Source organism: Peromyscus eremicus, chromosome 2, assembly GCF_949786415.1.
Source record: "Peromyscus eremicus chromosome 2, PerEre_H2_v1, whole genome shotgun sequence".
Lineage (NCBI taxonomy): Eukaryota > Metazoa > Chordata > Mammalia > Rodentia > Cricetidae > Peromyscus > Peromyscus eremicus.
Window position 1 is genome coordinate 78,923,646 of NC_081417.1, and position 17,883 is coordinate 78,941,528.

At 40.9% G+C, this 17,883-nt stretch overlaps 1 protein-coding gene across 1 annotated transcript in view; it reads left to right on the forward strand.

The window, feature by feature from the left end:
- Hsdl2 (hydroxysteroid dehydrogenase like 2) overlaps window positions 1-17,531 on the forward strand; it is a 44,126-nt gene extending 26,595 nt beyond the window's left edge. Inside the window, exons 8-11 of the mRNA XM_059254409.1 lie at window positions 1,107-1,178; window positions 9,064-9,291; window positions 10,954-11,082; window positions 17,252-17,531. Of these exons, the coding sequence (XP_059110392.1) occupies window positions 1,107-1,178; window positions 9,064-9,291; window positions 10,954-11,082; window positions 17,252-17,364 (542 nt within the window). The 3' untranslated portion in view covers window positions 17,365-17,531. The remainder of the gene's footprint in view (window positions 1-1,106; window positions 1,179-9,063; window positions 9,292-10,953; window positions 11,083-17,251) is intronic.
- The last annotated feature ends 352 nt before the right edge of the window (window positions 17,532-17,883 follow it).

The window sequence follows — 17,883 nt, forward strand, 5'->3', positions numbered from 1 at the left end:
GTACATGCCTTTAATTCCAGCACTTGGGAAACAGTGAGTTCAAGACTAGCCTGGCCTGCATAGTGAGACTATGTCTCAAAAAGCAGAAGAAGAAAAGCAGAGAAAAAGACCTTCGGGGTCTGGGGAAGTGGCTGAGTGTGTAAAGGGCTTTCTGTGCACGCGTGAGGACTTGAGTGTGGATCAGGTCACAGGTCAGGTGGCTGCAGCTCTGTGGGTTTCTCTCTGGACCTTCAGTTCTCTTCTGCTGGCCTCCACATCGGCTTTGGTGCCAGAACCATGAGTCTTTGTCACTGCCCTTCTGTAGTAAAAGGCTGAGTACGTTTTGCACGCTTCTAATCGCAGAGCTGGGAGATGGGGACAGACTTGCTGGGTCGTTGGTCTAACTGAATCAGTGAGCTCCAGATTCAGTGAGAGACCGTCTAAAAATAAGGCAGAAAGTGACTGAGGAGGACACTTGATGTTGATTTCTGGCCTTTACACACATACACACAGACACAGGTGTGCACAGCCACACATACATGTGGACACACACGCATATATATCCCTGCATACAAATACATATCTGGCCATAGTCACATGTAATTCTAGTGCTTGGGAAGTAGAGACAGGAGGACTGCTGCAAGTTTCCTGATCTATATAGGGAGTTCCGGGTTAGCCAGAACTAGTGAGACTTTGTCAGAAAACAAAATGAAACAAAAAATTAGATCTTAGACAGCGTGGTGGTGCACACCTTTAATCCCAGCAGTCGGGAGGCAGAGGCAGGCAGATCTCTGGGAGTTCAAGGCCAGCTTAGTCTGCAGAGCTAGTTCTAGGACAGCCAAGGCTACACAAAGAAACTCTGTCATGAAAAACAAAACAACAACAAAAAATAAAATTAGATCTTAAGATTAAATTTGTCATAGGAGAAAAGGATAACAGTTACAGAAAAAGATAATTTAATAGATTAGATCAAATAGTTCAGTTATCTAGGGGCCCTTTCCATTGGCACAAAAGAATTTTTTTGAAAAAAGGATATGAATTTTATTAAAAATTGTTAGATTCTTCACATAGTGTAATCATTATTATATAATTATTACAACCTTACTATTTGGCGGTTAATTTTTCAGGCCATCCCTTGATACCAGATTTCTTCTTAGATGAACACCCAGATGAAACTATGAAGAAAACAGAGTCACATGGTAAGATTCTAGGGCATACTTTATTATTATTATTTTATGTGGATGGGGATTTTGCCTGCATATATGTCTGTATACCACATGAGTGCCTGGTGCTGCAGAAGAGGGCGTTGGAACTCCAAGTGGACTGGAGCTAGAGATGGTTGTGAGCTGCCTTATGGATGCTGGAAATTAAACCAGGGTCCTCTGGGGAAAGTAGCCAGTGTTCTTAACTGCTGAGCCATCTCTCTAACATGAAGATTCTAGAGCATACATATAGATTTTGAAACAGGGTCTCACTGTGTAACCTTGGCAGGCCTTGGACTCCTAGAGATCATCTGTCGCTGCCTCCCAAGTGCTGGGATTAAAGGCATGTACCACCATGTCCAGGCAAACCATATTTTAAATAGCAAAATACAAAAACTAACTGACTTTCTTGTAAAACAGAGTTGATGCTGTAACAATATTTTTGCCCTCTGCCCCTAAACCAGTGGTTCTCAACCTTCCTAATGCTGCAACCCTTTAATACAGTTCCTCATGGTGTGGTGACCCCCAACCATAGAATTATTTTCATTACTACTTCATAACTGTAATGTTGCTACTGTTATGAATCATAATGTAAATATCTGATATGCAGGATATCTGATAACTGTTTGACCCCACCACCACCACCACCACCACCAAGGGGTTGTGACCTACAGCTGAGAACCACTGCTCTAAACTATTCTGTAACTTAAATACATTGTGTAAAATTCTGGAAATCTAGAAAGAAAGACTTTTGTTTTTGTAACTGTTCCCTAAGTTTTGTTTCTTTTCCTTGACAGCTGTCTTTGGGTATTTTATGTTGATATTGGGAGGAAGATGTGTCCTACTAGAGTATATCTAACATAATTTTACTATGTGACTACTTTATGAAGAGATTTTTTTTTTTTTTTTGGTGGGGGCGGTGGCGTGGAGGTAGGGTTTTTCTGTGTAGCCCAGGCTGTCGTAGAACTCAGAGACCAGGCTGGCCTCGAACTCACAGAGATCCACCTGCTTCTGCCTCTTGAGTGCTGGGATTAAAGGTGAGTGCCAGCACCACCCAGCTGGGAAGTTAATTTCAAAGGAGGTTTTGGGCTTACCTCATTCTGTTTTTGTAACTCAGAGACAATGGACCTTGAATTATTGGCATGCGTGTGTGTGTGTGTGTGTGTGTGTGTGTGTGTGTGTGTGTGTGTTACCTCTTAATCCTTATGATCTATCTAGCATAACACCCATGGTTTCATGAAACATATCACAAGAAACATTTTTTTCATGTTTTATAAAATCTTTATTGACAGATACTTCACATAGTATACAATTTGCCTGTTTGCACAATTTGATAGACTTTAGTCCAGCATCCTCATAGGCCCATGACACCATCACCACTTTCTATTTTAGAACATCTCTGTCTTCAATTTCACACACACATATAATGTATGATGATTACATTCCACCTTATTTTTTTTAAATGAACATAATATTTGCAATTGTAACCATTTTTAAGTTCAAAATTCAGTGGCATGAATTACATTCAAGATATTAATTACACTCATGATATTAATTACATTTGTGGTATTCATTGATTACATTCACAGTATTCATTCAATAACTATATTTATGATATTCATTAATTACATTGATTGTATTGATTTATTACATTCATAATATTATGTCCTGATACTACTGTCCATTTGTGGGGCTTTTCCATCACACAGAATAGAGATTCTGTACTTAGGAAATCATTGCTCTATATTCCTTTCTTCTCCATCTTGAGATAACATCTAATCTTTCTGTCTCTATGAATTTGTATATTCTATATATTTCATGTAATACAATTCTATAGTATTTGTCCTTTTTTAATGTAAAAACATTTTATGTACAACTGCAGGAGAAATAATACACAGATAGCTTGAAAATAAAGACAGATTATAATTCAAAAGTCCAGGGTTATTTGAAACTAGAAAATATGTTCTCTGTAGAAAATAGTAAAAATGATAACATTTCCCAATAAACCCCTTTAAACCAAATAATAGCTGAATTATACATGTAAATATTGATTCTGGGATACAGAAGAAACCTATCTTCATCTGTTCAGAGAGCTACGTTTTACTTAAGTTGTGTAAGTGAGATTCCTATTCATCTTCCCCTTCACTGTTTGATTTACAGTAGACATTTATTTTTATTTTTATTTTTATTTTTTATTTAATGCTGAATGCTGTTTATTGAAGGAGGGAAGAGGCCTTAAATACAGGCTTACAGCACAATGAGAGAACCCTAGAAGGCAGAAGTTCGCTACCAATGTTTTACAATCTTGCATCTAAGCTGTTAACGCCCATTATGCAGGATACACAGACAAGGAACTTCCCTTAAGCATTCAGGAGGGTGGAACCCGGCAGGGAATTAGCATAGGGAGGATATCAAGGTCAAGGTCAGCAAGCAAGGCAACAGTTACCCAAAACAGGGGCCAGGACCCTACAGGTCCCCCTTTTACTAAAAAATGAGCTTCTGACTTAGGTTGCGTGGGACGTCAACAGGTCACCTTACCTGTCATGGAGACGCCTGCCCAGGCCACACAGGCACTCTGTCTTAGGTTGGTGAGCGCCACCCAGGAATTACCCATCTCTGAATACTCATTTTATACAGGCTCAATAGTGTATGAGCTACAGAGTTCATTTACAACAGACATTTTTCTATAGGCTAATCCATAATCTAAAAAGATTATAGCCTCCACTCTTGAAAGTACAGCCAGCATATTCTTTCATCAGCTTGATACAGTACAAATTGCAAGAAACATTTTTTTTTTTTTTTTTGGTTTTTCGAGACAGGGTTTCTCTGTGTAGCTTTGCACCTTTTCCTGGAACTCACTTGGTAGCCGAGGCTGGCCTCAAACCCACAGAGATCCACCTGGCTCTGCCTCCCGAGTGCAGGGATTAAAGGTGTGCGCCACCACCGCCCGGTGCAAGAAACATTTTGTAACAAAAGTTTTTAGGAACAAATTTTCTCTGTGCCTTTAAGACATCTGTAGGACCTTGATGTGTAGGTAGAGTTTTCCTGCCTGGCCCACAGTCAGGACAAATCTCTCTCACCTGCCAGTCCCACAGCCACTCAGACCCGACCAAGTAAACACAGAGACTTATGTTGCTTTCAAACTGTATGGCCGTGAAGGCTTCTTGCTAACTGTTCTTATAGCTTAAATTAATCCATTTCTATAAATCTATACCTTGCCACGTGGCTTGTGGCTTACCGGCATCTTCACAGGCTATTTCTCATCGTGGCGGCTGGCAGTGTCTCTCTGACTCAGCCTTCTACTTCCCAGCTTTTTTCTCCTCCTTGTCCCGCCTATACTTCCTGCCTAGCCAATGGTCAATCAGTGTTTTATTTATTGACCAATCAGCAACACATTTGCCATACAGAACATCCCACAGCATTGATGCATTTACTGCCAAACTTTATTTCCAGATTAGTCATGTCTTTTTTTTTTTTTTTTTAAAGATTTATTTATTTATTATGTATACGGAAGAGGGTGCCAGATCTCATTACAGATGGTTGTCAGCCACCATGTGGGTGCTGGGAATTGAACTCAGGACTTCTGGAAGAGCAGTCGGTGCTCTTAACCTCTGAGCTATCTCTCCAGCCCTAGTCATGTCTTTTCTGTGTCTGTGCTTTATCTAAATTTTTGAAGAATTTAAAATATTAGATGATAAAAGAATAATTTTTCTTTTGTACAATTAAAAAAAGCTATAGAAAGGAAAATAGTGACTCATAGCCCTACAGTCCAGAGACTGCCGGTTTAAAAGTTAGATCCTTGGTTCACCAGGAGAGAAAAACCCAGGAAATAGGATCATTAATCTGTTTCTCAAAAGATTTCTTACAGAATGGCAGAAATCACCCAGAACTCTTAGAAAATCCTTGAGTCTGGTCTTCAAGGCAAGAGGCCCCAAATCCTGTTTTTGGCCAAACACCCTAAGATTGGATCTGTCTTCCAGCGGGAGACACATGAACTGAGTTTATCTAAGTTCTCAATTTCAAATAAGAACCATTTAATTGGCTGTCTTACATTCATTATGTGCCTCCTGTGTGTTAAATGCTGGGGCAGCTTTTTTTGTCTGAGGACCTGACCTGAGCTGTATTCACACAGCTGGCAGGGGGCAGAGCCAGGGTTTGGACTCATGTTTTTCTAGTTCCAAAGCCTGTCTACATAACTGGCGTCCCTAAAGCCTGAATTCTAAAACGTCCTTTAAAATGTTAAAAGTCCCCCAGTAGTGCCATATATTAATTTGTAATGAGGAGCTGCCACAGAGACTAAATATGTAGTTGCCATGTTCAGCACTCTCCCTCCCTTTGGGCACAATTACAGGAGGAACAGTATCAATCGGAAGGTCATTTGTGGCTGCGGGCTCAGAACAAGAGGGGTCAGAGTGGAGTGTGAGACCCTGACAGCAGGCTTTGGTGGGTAGAGCTGTCATTAGCAGTGCCCATTACCAAGATGCTCTCACTTCTCACCCTGGAGGTCAGAACACTCCCGGCCTTGGGCAGCCTTCTCCTCACCGTGCTAGAGACAGCACCCAGTTCCATAGCTCTCTCTGCCTAGCCTCTCTGGGGTCATCACTGGCAGTTATAGTGGACATCTCCTGTAGGCATATGGTGTACTTACACAGGCAGTAGTTAGTATAGCTGGCCTGGGGTGGAATTTGCCTTTGTCAGATGGTTTTTCATGTGCACATCCAGATCTATTGCCTGTTTTCTGTGTATTTTAACTCAAAAGGCTCAGTGTGTAGCCCTCATTTTCCTGGTGAGAGGTTCACATTTCTTTTGGATCCATTACTGATGATAGCCCCTGTTAACTGTTGGCTGTACCTCTTCTGGAATTTGTACCGTATATATTCATGTATATGTCTGTATATGTACATATATATGATACAAATTAACACACATGGCTGGGCAGTGGTGGCACATGCCTTTAATCCCAGCACTCGGGAGGCAGAGGCAGGTGGATCTCTGTGAGTTTGAGGCCAGCCTGGGCTACAGAGCCGAGATCCAGGACAGGCACCAAAACTGCACGGAGAAACCCTGTTTTGAAAAACAAAAAAAAAATAACAACAAAAAAAATTAACACACACACATATACATTATATATGTATTATACATATATATTTGTATATTGCACACCTATAATATATATGCATATGTATCTGATACAAATTTATATGTTATAGTGAGAGATGGAGAGGAGAGAGAATATAATAAACATTGTACATGGTTTTTAATTAATGGAGTTTTACTTTTTACCACAAACACATCATTGACATTTTGTTGATGTTCCTTATCTCTGCTCCCTGCTGGAACACAGGAAGCCTACTTAGTCTTTTCTAGTTTATTTCTTAGTTTTATTTAGTTATAGTTCTGGTTGCTTATGTTCAGTTGCTCTGAGTTCTCAGCACCATGCATTCCTAGCTTGGCTCCTCTCCCTTTCCCTACAGTTAACAGCACACTTCATTATTCCATCGTCCTGCATTTTTCTTCTGTATTTGAAAAAACCCTGTCAAGTTTATCGTCAGTGTTATGTAATCTGTCAAGATTCTCTACAGTTTTGTTGTTGTTGTTGAGATAGGATTTCTCTGTGTAGCCCTGGCTGTTCTAGAACTTGTTCTGTAGATCATGCTGGCCTCTAACTCAGAGATCCACCTGCCTCTGTCTCCCAAGTGCAGGGATTAAAGGTGTGTGCCACCTCTGCTGGGCTAGAGTTTTATTTCTGTTCAGTTGTCTACATTAAGAACAGTCACTGTTGTACTTTTGTTTGTCAAGTCACTGGCTTCAGACTTGATTTTGTACTTTATCCTCTTGTTCCACTAAGCCAGTGATGCGTGGTTTCCAGCACCCATTTCACACAGTGTGTCTGTAAGACCTGAGGTTTCAGAGAAGCTTCAGGTTCACGACAAAATCAGAGGAAGGCACCAGACGCCAGACGGCCATCTATATCCCGTGCCTGATGTGGTGCCTCCATCCTCCTCCATGGTGGTGTGCTTGTTAAGTTGAGACCAACACATCATAAGCATAGCTTCCATGGGAAGGAATTTTTGAGTTTTATAGTAAGCTGTTGTATAAATAGACTTAGTTTTTTTTTTCCACCATAATTTACTCCTACCCCAGTATGATACTGTTTTCACAGCATCAGGTTATTGGTTCATTCTTACTAATCTGTTCTCTTACAAGAGATACCCTGGAGCTAGTGTAATGAGATGGCAGGGACATATTCATTGCTTTTGCTCCATTCTGTCCTTCTAATGATTTTTTTTCTCTGCGGGTTCTCAGCTGCCACCATGGTACAAGGCCAACTTAGGCCCATCTTCACCTCTGCTAACTTTCCCATTTGTGTGTGTGAGTTTTTACCTACCTGCATGTATGTGTACCACGTGTGTACCTAGTGCCTCGTGAGACCACAAGAGGGCATCTGATCCCTTGGAACTGAAGTTACAGATGGTGTGAGCCACCATGTGGGTGCTGAGAACCCAACCCAGGTCCTCTGGAAAGAGCAGCCAGTGCTCTTAACTGCTGAGCCATCTCTCCAGCCCCTGCCTTCCCCATTTTTATCAGCCAAGCTGTGGGCATGTACTTTCCATGATGCACTACTACAGAATTCCTTCCCCTACCCAGGGCTCCTTTCCCATAGGATCTCCACCCCAACTCTCTTCCAATAGACTTGTCCTCTCCTCTACTTTCTGCTCTTCTCCTTTGGAAGCTTTAAGCTTTGAACTTCGAGTTAAAAGATGAGAAGGAAGAATAATACTGAGTCATTTTGTTTGTTTGTTTGTTTTTGTTTTTTGTTTTTTTCGAGACAGGGTTTCTCTGTGTAGCTTTGCGCCTTTCCTGGAACTCACTCTGTAGACCAGTCTGGCCTCGAACTCACAGAGATCCACCTGCCTCTGCCTCCTGAGTGCTGGGATTAAAGGCATGTGCCACCACCTGAGTCATTCTTGAAAAGCAGCATCTGTCAGAACGATAAACTCAGACTCTAATCTGGAGGCTTAAATATGTGAGTAGCTTTCTCTTTTGTTTAAACAGGTTGAGCTATTCCTGCTTTGAGATCTCTCTTGAGCCAAAGCACAAGCAGGCCTATGTTTATTAGACTGAGTCTGTGTACCATAGTTACTTCCTAGATTCATACAGTAGAGTGTGTGTGTGTGTGTGTGTGTGTGTGTGTGTGTGTGCGCGCGCGCATCTATCCTGTGCTAGAGATTAAAGCCAAGGCTTTACACATGTTAGACAAGTGTTCTAATAATGAACTACATCTGCAGACTTATTTTGGTACATTAAAAATTATTTGTTGATGTGTGTGTGCTCACATGGGTGCCCGTGTTGCAGGGCACACATGTAGAAATGGTAGACGTCTTGAGAGGTGGTTCTTTCCTGTCACTTACAAGATTAGGGGATGAACTTAGGTTCAGTATGTGGGGGAAGGATTAGGTGAATACATTTTACTTACAAAGTAATATTTACTTGGCTACTACTGTAGATCTCCATCTTTCATACCATTTGGTTTTATAGCTTAGATGGACCATCCAAAAGGGTGAGTAATATCCCTTAAATTGCAGTTACTTTGTGTGATCATTGTATTGTTTAGCAGTGGCTTTGTTTGGTTTGGTTGTTTGTAACCTATTTTAAAAGCCAGCCTTTTAAGAGAGATAGATTCTAAGCATTCACAGTCATAACTGACATGATTGGCTGCTTTTCCTATCAGTTAGATTTATGCTTTTAGATGCCACTTAATGCATTTAAAATCATTTGGTCAAATAGGGCTTTTTGGTAGCAAGTCTGTCTTGCTTTAATTGTGTGTTTGGTCTCACACTGCCAAGGCCTTAAGGCTGTTTATGTAAATTATATTTTACAGATCCTGTGCCACAAGTAAAAGAAGAGAAGCCACAGCCACAGCCACAGCCACAGCTGCAGCCACAGCCACCACCACAACAACAGCCACAGCCACCACCACAGCTGCAGCCACAGCCACCACCAAAACCACATTTTGGAGCTGTGGAAGAAACATTTAGAATTGTTAAGGAATCTCTCAGTGATGAGGTCGTTCGAGCCACACAAGCAGTCTATCAGTTTGAACTCTCAGGTGAAAATTGTGTCTGATGATCTGGGCCTTTTATGAAACAGTGGGAAGAAAATTTTTGTTGAAAGAAAACCAGCCTTTGGTACCTGGCTTGTTAGGTATATCTAGGACTATTGAAAATAGACACTCAAGCCAGGCGGTGGTGGCGCATGCCTTTGATCCCAGCATTTGAGAGGCAGAGGCAGGCGGATCTCTGTGAGTTCGAGGCCAGCGTGGTCTACAGAGTGAGTTCCAGGACAGCCAGGACTGTTACACAAGAAACCCCATCTTGAAAAACCAAACCAACAACAACAATGCTTCACGTTTTCCTATGTGATAAAAGTAACCCAGGTTAATGGTAGTTCTAAGAACAACTTTCATTCCGCTATATGCAAACTTTGTCATTCTTTATGCTGTTCTCTGCCATACCTCAATCTACCCTTCTTACTTCCTTTTTGTTTCTGAACTCATGGTCTGTTGCTTCAGTCTTTTTTTTTCCCCCTGATATCCCAAGCTTGCTGAACCTTTCATGCTTATTTCATGACCTAGCTATCAAAGGCTTAGTTCTGGATGAATCAGACTATCTGGTTACCCCAGAGTTGCATCAAGGCTGCACAATCTTGTTAGACAAAAATCAAAGCAATAGCATCAGCTGGACTTGGAGGGATTCATCTGCTATCCCTCTTCAGATAGGTCTAAGCAGCACTTTAGACTTCTCTATTGTCAGCTTCCCGCCATCCGATGTAAATCGGCCGTCATGGGCCTCCTTTTCTCCCCAGTGGGAGAGAGCTTAGCTCTCCATCAGAGCCTCCCAAGCTTGATTAACTGTCCCTAGACTCTTCCTCAGATGGAGAGTGTGATCCAGGAGGTAGGGACAACTGAGTGTCTCCATTTCCAACAGATGGTGACAGTAGGGTAGTTGCTGGACGACACTAGCAGTGTCAGGGGTAGAGGTCCCGTATCCTAGAGGCTAGAGCCCCCTCGGAACCATTCAGCCGACTGTGCCTCTTCTCCACTGTGTGCACCCTGCAGCCTCCTTTCTAGCAGTTATTTTAATGTTCTCAACTATAGTCTGTCATTGGAACAGAAAGTAACAGTTCCCCCAAACCATGATCCCTGTCTTTTTCTTTCAGAGCCATACTTCCTTTTATCTTCAGCTTACTCTATTGAGCACAGTCCCTCCAGTTTTTCTTTGTTCTACAGATGTGTTTTGAACACAGTCCTAGATGATGGCTGTGCCACCAATGCGTATTTGTCCCCCTCCCTGTAACTCCTCTGCAGGATCTGAGGCTGTTGACCACGCCTTTCTTCTAGAAACACCTCAACAGCCTGTTTTCTTAACCACTGTCCATCTCCAAACTGAAGCACTATGTCCAATAAACACCAAGCCATTTCCCTCACTCCAGCCCCTCTTAAGCACTGTTGTAACTTCTGTGTGAATCCCACTACTCCAGCTTTGCTGTCCTTCTGTTAACACACCTACATCACCTCTGCTTCCTCTTTGGAGAAGAACCTGGCTTTGCTTTTTGTTATTGAATGGTCTCCAGAACACCTAGCATAATACTCGAACCATAGTAAGTGCTGAGTTCAATGGTAGCCTGAGGATTTTAACCAGGGGCCACATGGTGGGAGATTGTTAATACTGTAGGAATGATTGTGCTTATTTCCACATATTTATCTGTGCAGGGGAAGATGGTGGCACATGGTTTCTTGATCTGAAGAGTAAGGGTGGGAAAGTTGGACATGGAGAGCCCTCCAATCGGGCAGACGTGGTGATGAGTATGACCACTGATAACTTTGTCAAAATGTTTTCAGGTAAGTTTTCAAGTCTCTTAGCTCACTTGTTTTAAATGACAAAATTTGGATATTCTACTTTCTCTTTTTCTAGATAATCAAGGGTCACAAACGTTCCTAACAATGGGTGCTGCCTATGCTGAAAAGCATGTAGTCTTGGGAAGGCTATTCTTAGGTTGTCTCTGCTGCCGCTTCTACCTCATCTGACAGATGGAAAGCTGATGGTAGGAGAAGCTGAGAGTGTAATGCTGGGAACAGAGATGATTAGAAAGGATCACTAAGTAGGCTTCATTCTACCTGACCTAAGGTACTGTACTTGCAAAGCGTAGTTGCTGCAGGCTCAGAGGTCAGCAGTAGAAAATAAAGTCAAGTTGCGCTTCCGCCTCACCAGAAGCTGTGAAGGAGCCGAGCCAGCTCTTCCTCATGCCTCAGGACCCTGCTTTTGTGGATTCTCTATTCCAGGGAATCCTCTGCATGATTTTATGTTCTGCCCAGTTAGCTCTAAAAGTGCCAAAGTAATTCTAAGGAGGATTTGTTCTGTTTTCTTGTCTTAGAATACACTCAAACTGGCAAGTTAACACAAACTCTAAGAAGTTAGGAACAGTACTCTCAATTAAGGCATTACAATATTCAAATATAAGTCTTTCATGTAATGAATCAGAAAGTGTTATTCATATATTTGTTCTTCTAAAATCTTGTTAAACATTATCGGTATATTCTCTGCTCTCCAGGTCCTGTTTTCCAGTTTAAAGAAGGGATGCTAGTGGGGGCTACATTGTAGACGAATGTGTTCTTGCATTGGCTGGAGAGTTCCCCCAAGTCACGAGTTATCTGAGGCATATTTTATAGCTGGAGTTTAGACTGGGAACATTCTGCTCTTGTCCTACATTCTATTTATCTTATAAGCTTTCCTTTATATGGATACAGTTTAGACCTTGGAGCCCAAGAAGTCTCTTTTTAGAGATCTATCTTTTTGGAGACCATGTCTATGTCTGTTTATATGGAGGCATACACTACAGAATAGAAACCTGGAGTAACAATAATCTCTTTTGGCCAGTAGAGACTGCTGTGTGGGAAAGCAGTGAGTAGTCAGCTGTCGATGGCTCCAGTGGCACATGCCTCCAGTCCCAGCTTTTTAGGGGCTCGGGCAGGAGGAATTTCTTGAGCTAGGAGTTTGTGGCCAGTCTAGACAACAAAGTGAGGTCCCTATCTCTTAAGAAAAAAGGAAAGAAAGTAGAGTTTAAGATTGCCTTATCAGCTGGGATGTGGTGGCGCATGCCTTTAATCCAATCCCGCAGAGGCAGGCAGATCTCTGTGAGTTCAAGGCCAGCCTGGGCTACAGAGCGAGTTCCAGGACAGCCAAGGCTACACAGAGAAACCCTGTCATGAAAAAACACCCCCTCTAAAAATATTCCCTTATCTGAGGAGGGGTACATATGTATATATTATTACATTGTGGTTAATAACTTTCTTTGAAAGTTTTTTCCTTTATCAATATCATTTTGGTAAATTTTCATACTATAAAATCCATTAAGATAAACAAACATGATCCTTATTATATTTTTAGAATTAGTCAGCTACCACTAAAATTGACTTTCAGAATTCTTCTGTTACTCTGGAAAATTCCCAGTTTCTGTTTCCATCCAGTCCCTAGCTAGCCAAACATTATTGCATTCCGTTTTTTCCATTTAGTTTTTATAAATGGAATTGAAGTGTATAGAGTCCTACATCGGACATTTTTTAGCTTAATGCTTTTAAGAGTCCTGCATGTATCGGTAGTTTTATTCACGTTCCTTGCTGCATATTTAATTGTATGGATATACTGTATTATTTTCTTCTTCAGACAGGTACCCAGGCTGTCCTCGAGTTTGCTATATAACTGAGGCTGTCCCTGAACTGCTGGTATTCCTGACCCCACCTCCACAGTTCTGGGATTATAAACATATACCATCATGTCACATCATATGTCATTCTCACACCATGTATCATTTTGCCACTCACCAGCTGATGGCCATTGTGCAGATTGGAGATTGTTGTTTTGTTCTGGGCCATTCTGAACACAGTGCTGGTGTCATTCCCATTTCCCTAGGAAATGTGAGCATTTATTGCTTTGAACTCTTGCCCTTGACAGTACTAATTTTTAGTTCAGTTGTTTTTAAAAATTTATTGCCATCCTAGTGGGATCTTAAAATTTTGGTTTGGATGGTATTTTAAAAAATGTGCTTATTGCCGGACAGTGGTGGCACACACCTTTAATCCCAGCACTCGGGAGGCAGAGTCAGGCAGATCTCTGTGAGTTCAAGGCCAGCTTGGTCTACAGAGCGAGATCCAGGACAGGCACCAAAACTACATGGAGAAACCCTGACTCAAAAAACAAAAAACAAAAAAACAAAACAAACAAACAAACAAAAAGGTGCTTATTGGTTATCTGTGTAACTTCTTAGAGAAATGTTTATTAAATCTTTCTTTAAAAAATTTTTTAGAGTCTGGAGAGATGGCTCAATGGTTAAGAGCTCTTCTAGAGGACCTGGGTTCAATTCCCAGCACCCACATGGCAGCTCACTGTCTATGAATTTCCAGTTCCAGAGGATCCAATACCCTCACACAGACATACATGCAGGCAATACATCAATCTATATAAAATAAAAACAAATTATTAAAAAGGGTTTTAATATTATGTATAAAGGTGTTTTGCTTACATATATATCTGAGCACCGTTTGCATGCCTGGTGCCCATGGAGACCAGAAGAGGGCATCAGATCTTGAACTGGAGTGGAGTTACAGACAGTTGTGATCATGTGGGTGCTAGGAGCCAAACGTAGGTTCTCTAGAAAAGCAGCAAGTGCTGTTAGCTACTGAGACATCTCTTCAGCTCCCCCTCTTCTCATTTTTAAATTGTCTTTTATCTGTGAGTTTTAAGAATTATTTTTATATTTCTAGGTATATTATCTGCAACTACGTCCTGCTTTTTTACTCACACTTTTTCTTCTTCTTTTTAAAGATTTATTTATGTATATGAGTGTATTTTTATGTATATGAGTCTGCGTGTATGTGTATGCTTGCATGCCAGAGAGGGCATCAGATCTCATTACAGATGATTGTGAGCTGCCATAAGGTTTGCTGGGAAATGAACTCGGGACCTCTGGAAGAGCAGCCAGTTGCTCTTAACTATTGAGCCATCTCTCCAGCCGCCCATTCACTTTCTTGATGATACATTTTAAAGTAATTCTTAAAAAATTTTGGTAGGAGTATAAATTTATCTTTTTGTCATTGTTTATGCCTTTAGTGTCAATTCTAAGAGTCCTTACCAATCTTAGGGTTATAAAGATTTGTATTAGTTAATTTTCTGTTGCTGTGATAAAATGCCATGACCCAAAGCAACTTACATAACACAGAGTCTGTTTTATCTTATGGTTCCAGAGGGAACATCCATAATGGTGGGGGAGGCATGCAGCAGGTAGACAGAGCTGAGAGATCACATCTCAGCTGCACACAAGAAACCGAGAGGAAACTGGAAGTGGGACAGGATATACATCCTCAAAGCCTCCTTGCAATGGTCTACTTCCTCCAGCAAGCTTCATGTCCTACGAATTCTGTAACCTAACCAGTACCACAGACTGGGAGCCTACAGAGGACATCCTCGTTTAATCCACAGTACCCCTGTGTTTTCTTTTAAGACTTTAAATTTTTAGTTCTGACATTTAGGTCTATGGTCCATTTTGAGTTAATTTTTTACTTTTATTTGTATGAGGTTGTGTATGGGGTAGATGGGTGTGTATACCATAGCACTTCTGTGGAGGTCAGAGGACAATTTGGTAGATCCTGTTCTCTCCTTTAACCTTTATATGGGTTGTGGTTTTGAACTCAGGTCATCAGACTGAGCCATCTCTCCAGGATCAATATTGTTATTTCTTTATTATTATTACTAATATTATTGTTAATAATCTCCAACATCATGAATTATTTCAGGGTTTTTATTCTGCATCCGCATTTCCTATTTACATCAAATTGCTTTTTGCATGTTTTTTCCTTTGTTTTGAACCTGCATATGTCACGGGTGAGAGGAGGGATAGGCCACTAATGTACCAAACACATGCTGTGCTTTCTAGGCGATATGAGCAGTGTCTAAACTGTCAGTGTAAGGAAGTCATAAATGCTGGTTGGGCATACCTGGCTAAGAATTGAAGCACTGATGTACACAAGTTGTGTGGCTTTGAGCAAGTTAAATTCCTCTTTGAGCCTCGGTTTTCCTATTAACCCTGTGCTCCAGATTGAACCAACACTGATTTAATAGTAGAAAAGAGAGCAAAGGTCCTTTTCTCTACAGAGCTAATATTATTTGTTAGTAGCTACAGCTTTTTTGGGGGGGGACAGAGGGATGTTGTTGAAGGGTTTCTCTGTGTATCTCTGGCTTTCCTGGAAGTTGCTCTGTAGACGAGGCTAGCTAGAATTCAGAGATTTGCCTGCCTCTGTCTCATGAGTGCTGTGATTAAAGGTGTGTGCCACCATCTCCTGCCTTATAATTCTATTTTTAATGCTTACACTTCTCTGGTTGAAAAATGCCAACATACTTTTGTGTTCATAGAGTATACTGTAGTTGGATTTTTCTTTGGGCCACCAGCTCACAGATAATGATATAGAGACTTATTATTATGAAAGCTTGGCCTTAGCTTAGGATTGTTCTCAACTAGCTTTATAACTGAAATTAACTCATTTTTTTTTGTTTTTTTTTAATTGATTTAGCATTTTTTTGTGAAATCAAGTAACAATTTTATTTATTTGTTTGTTTGTTTGTTTGTTTGTTTTTCAAGACAGGGTTTCTCTGTGTAGTTTTGGTGCCTGTCCTGGATCTTGCTCTGTAGACCAGGCTGGCCTCGAACTCACAGAAATCCACCTGGCTCTGCCTCCCGATTGCTGGGATTAAAGGCGTGCGCCACCACCGCCTGAACCCATTTCTATTAAACTGTGTTCTGCCATGTGATGTTACCTTTCTTCCATCCCGCCTGTGTCTCCTGGCAAATCCCATCTTTCTTCTTCCAGAGTTCTCTCTCTGCCTGGAAGTCCCGCCTATACTCTTCTGCCTAGCTATTGGCCGTTCAGCTTTTTATTACACCAATCACAGCAACTCATCTTGACACAGTGTAAAAATATCCTGCAACATTATATTAAAAACAAAACCATTTCTTAAATAGTGTGTGTATGTGTGTGTGTGCGTGCGCCGAAGCATCAGATCTTCTGTACTGGAGTGATGGGCATTTCTGAGTCACTGAACATGGATGCAAGGAAATAAACTCAGATCTTCATAAGAACTGTGTGTGTGTGTTTGCATGTTTATTTGAGTACACATGTTTGGGTACCACTGTGCATGCATAGAGGTCAGAGAACAACCTTGGGTGTTGGTTATCACCTTCCACCATTAGACAAGGTGTCTTTGTTCAATACTATATGCCATGCAAGCTGTCCACAAGCTTTTATGGATTCTATCTCTGCCTCCCATCTCAAAGCAGGAACACTAGGATTACAGATGTGGACTATAGTGCCAGCTTTACCTAGGTCCTGAGGATTTGCACTGAGGTCCTCACACTTGTGCAACAAGTACTTTACCCACTGAGTCATCTCCCCAGCTCCTAAATGCTATATATTTAATGGTCTTAGTTGTTGTTTGTTGTGACACAATGTCACTGTTTAGCTCAGGCTGGTTTTGAACTTATGATCCTCCTGACTCTGCCCCCAAGTGTTGGTGTTACAAGATGTATGTTGCCATGCCCAGCTTAATAATCATTTGTAAATATTTTAGACATTGCACCATTTCATTTCTTGAATTTAAGCTTGAAATAGTTAAAGAGTTTAATAAACTACAACAGATTGGAAAATTAAATAACATAGTATTTACCACCAGAATTCATTTCCTTAGAGTGCTGTAACCAGCATATGTATAAATGTAGCATCTTTAGCTTTCTGCCATTACTTTCTGCAGACTGTTTCTTACCATATCTTCTGTATGATAGGATATTGTTAATATCCAAGTCAGGAACGAGATTCCCTGGACAGTAATATGCAATGCTGTAATAGAAATCTCTGTGCTCTGGGATTTATGTAACTGGGAAATTCTTCTTAGCATGCACGTTCTTGCAGTGGCCCACCCCTCAGGGCACTAATGCTGCATTCTCTGTCTCATTTCTCATTGTAGGGAAACTAAAGCCGACCATGGCATTCATGTCGGGAAAACTGAAGATTAAAGGAAACATTGCCCTCGCAATCAAACTGGAGAAGCTAATGACCCAGATGAACGCCAGACTGTGAAGGACAAGGGCGAAAGCATTGACTCTTCTCAGAAGTAAAAAGCTCAAGAGTTAACATCAGATGTCTCCTCCACTGTCTTATAAGGACACATATGTTTGTTCTGGAAAAAAGTAGAATTTCTGTATCTATATAACTTGAAATTGTAATTAAAACAACTAACCAATTAAGTACAAGTTTCATTAAGTGGCATCTAATACATTGTGAGTTTTTTTTCCTTTTTTCAGTTTTTCCCTCTAAGCCTTTATTTCACTCATTGCTTTTTTGCAGGAAAACTACATATCATGAACAACTAATCAGTATCAAGCAATAGAATTAGCTATTTACAAAACTTCTTATGTAAAATGAAGTTACTTTATCTTCACAAAGACAATTGGGCGAAGAACTACAATGTATCTCTTACCCACTGCCCCTGCCTTTTTTTTTTTTTTTTTTAAGGACCTTTGTTTTTCCCAGCAGTGTTTTGTAGACTTCAGTGTATAATACTTGCAGGCAAAATTGTGTTTAACTTATCATAAGCAT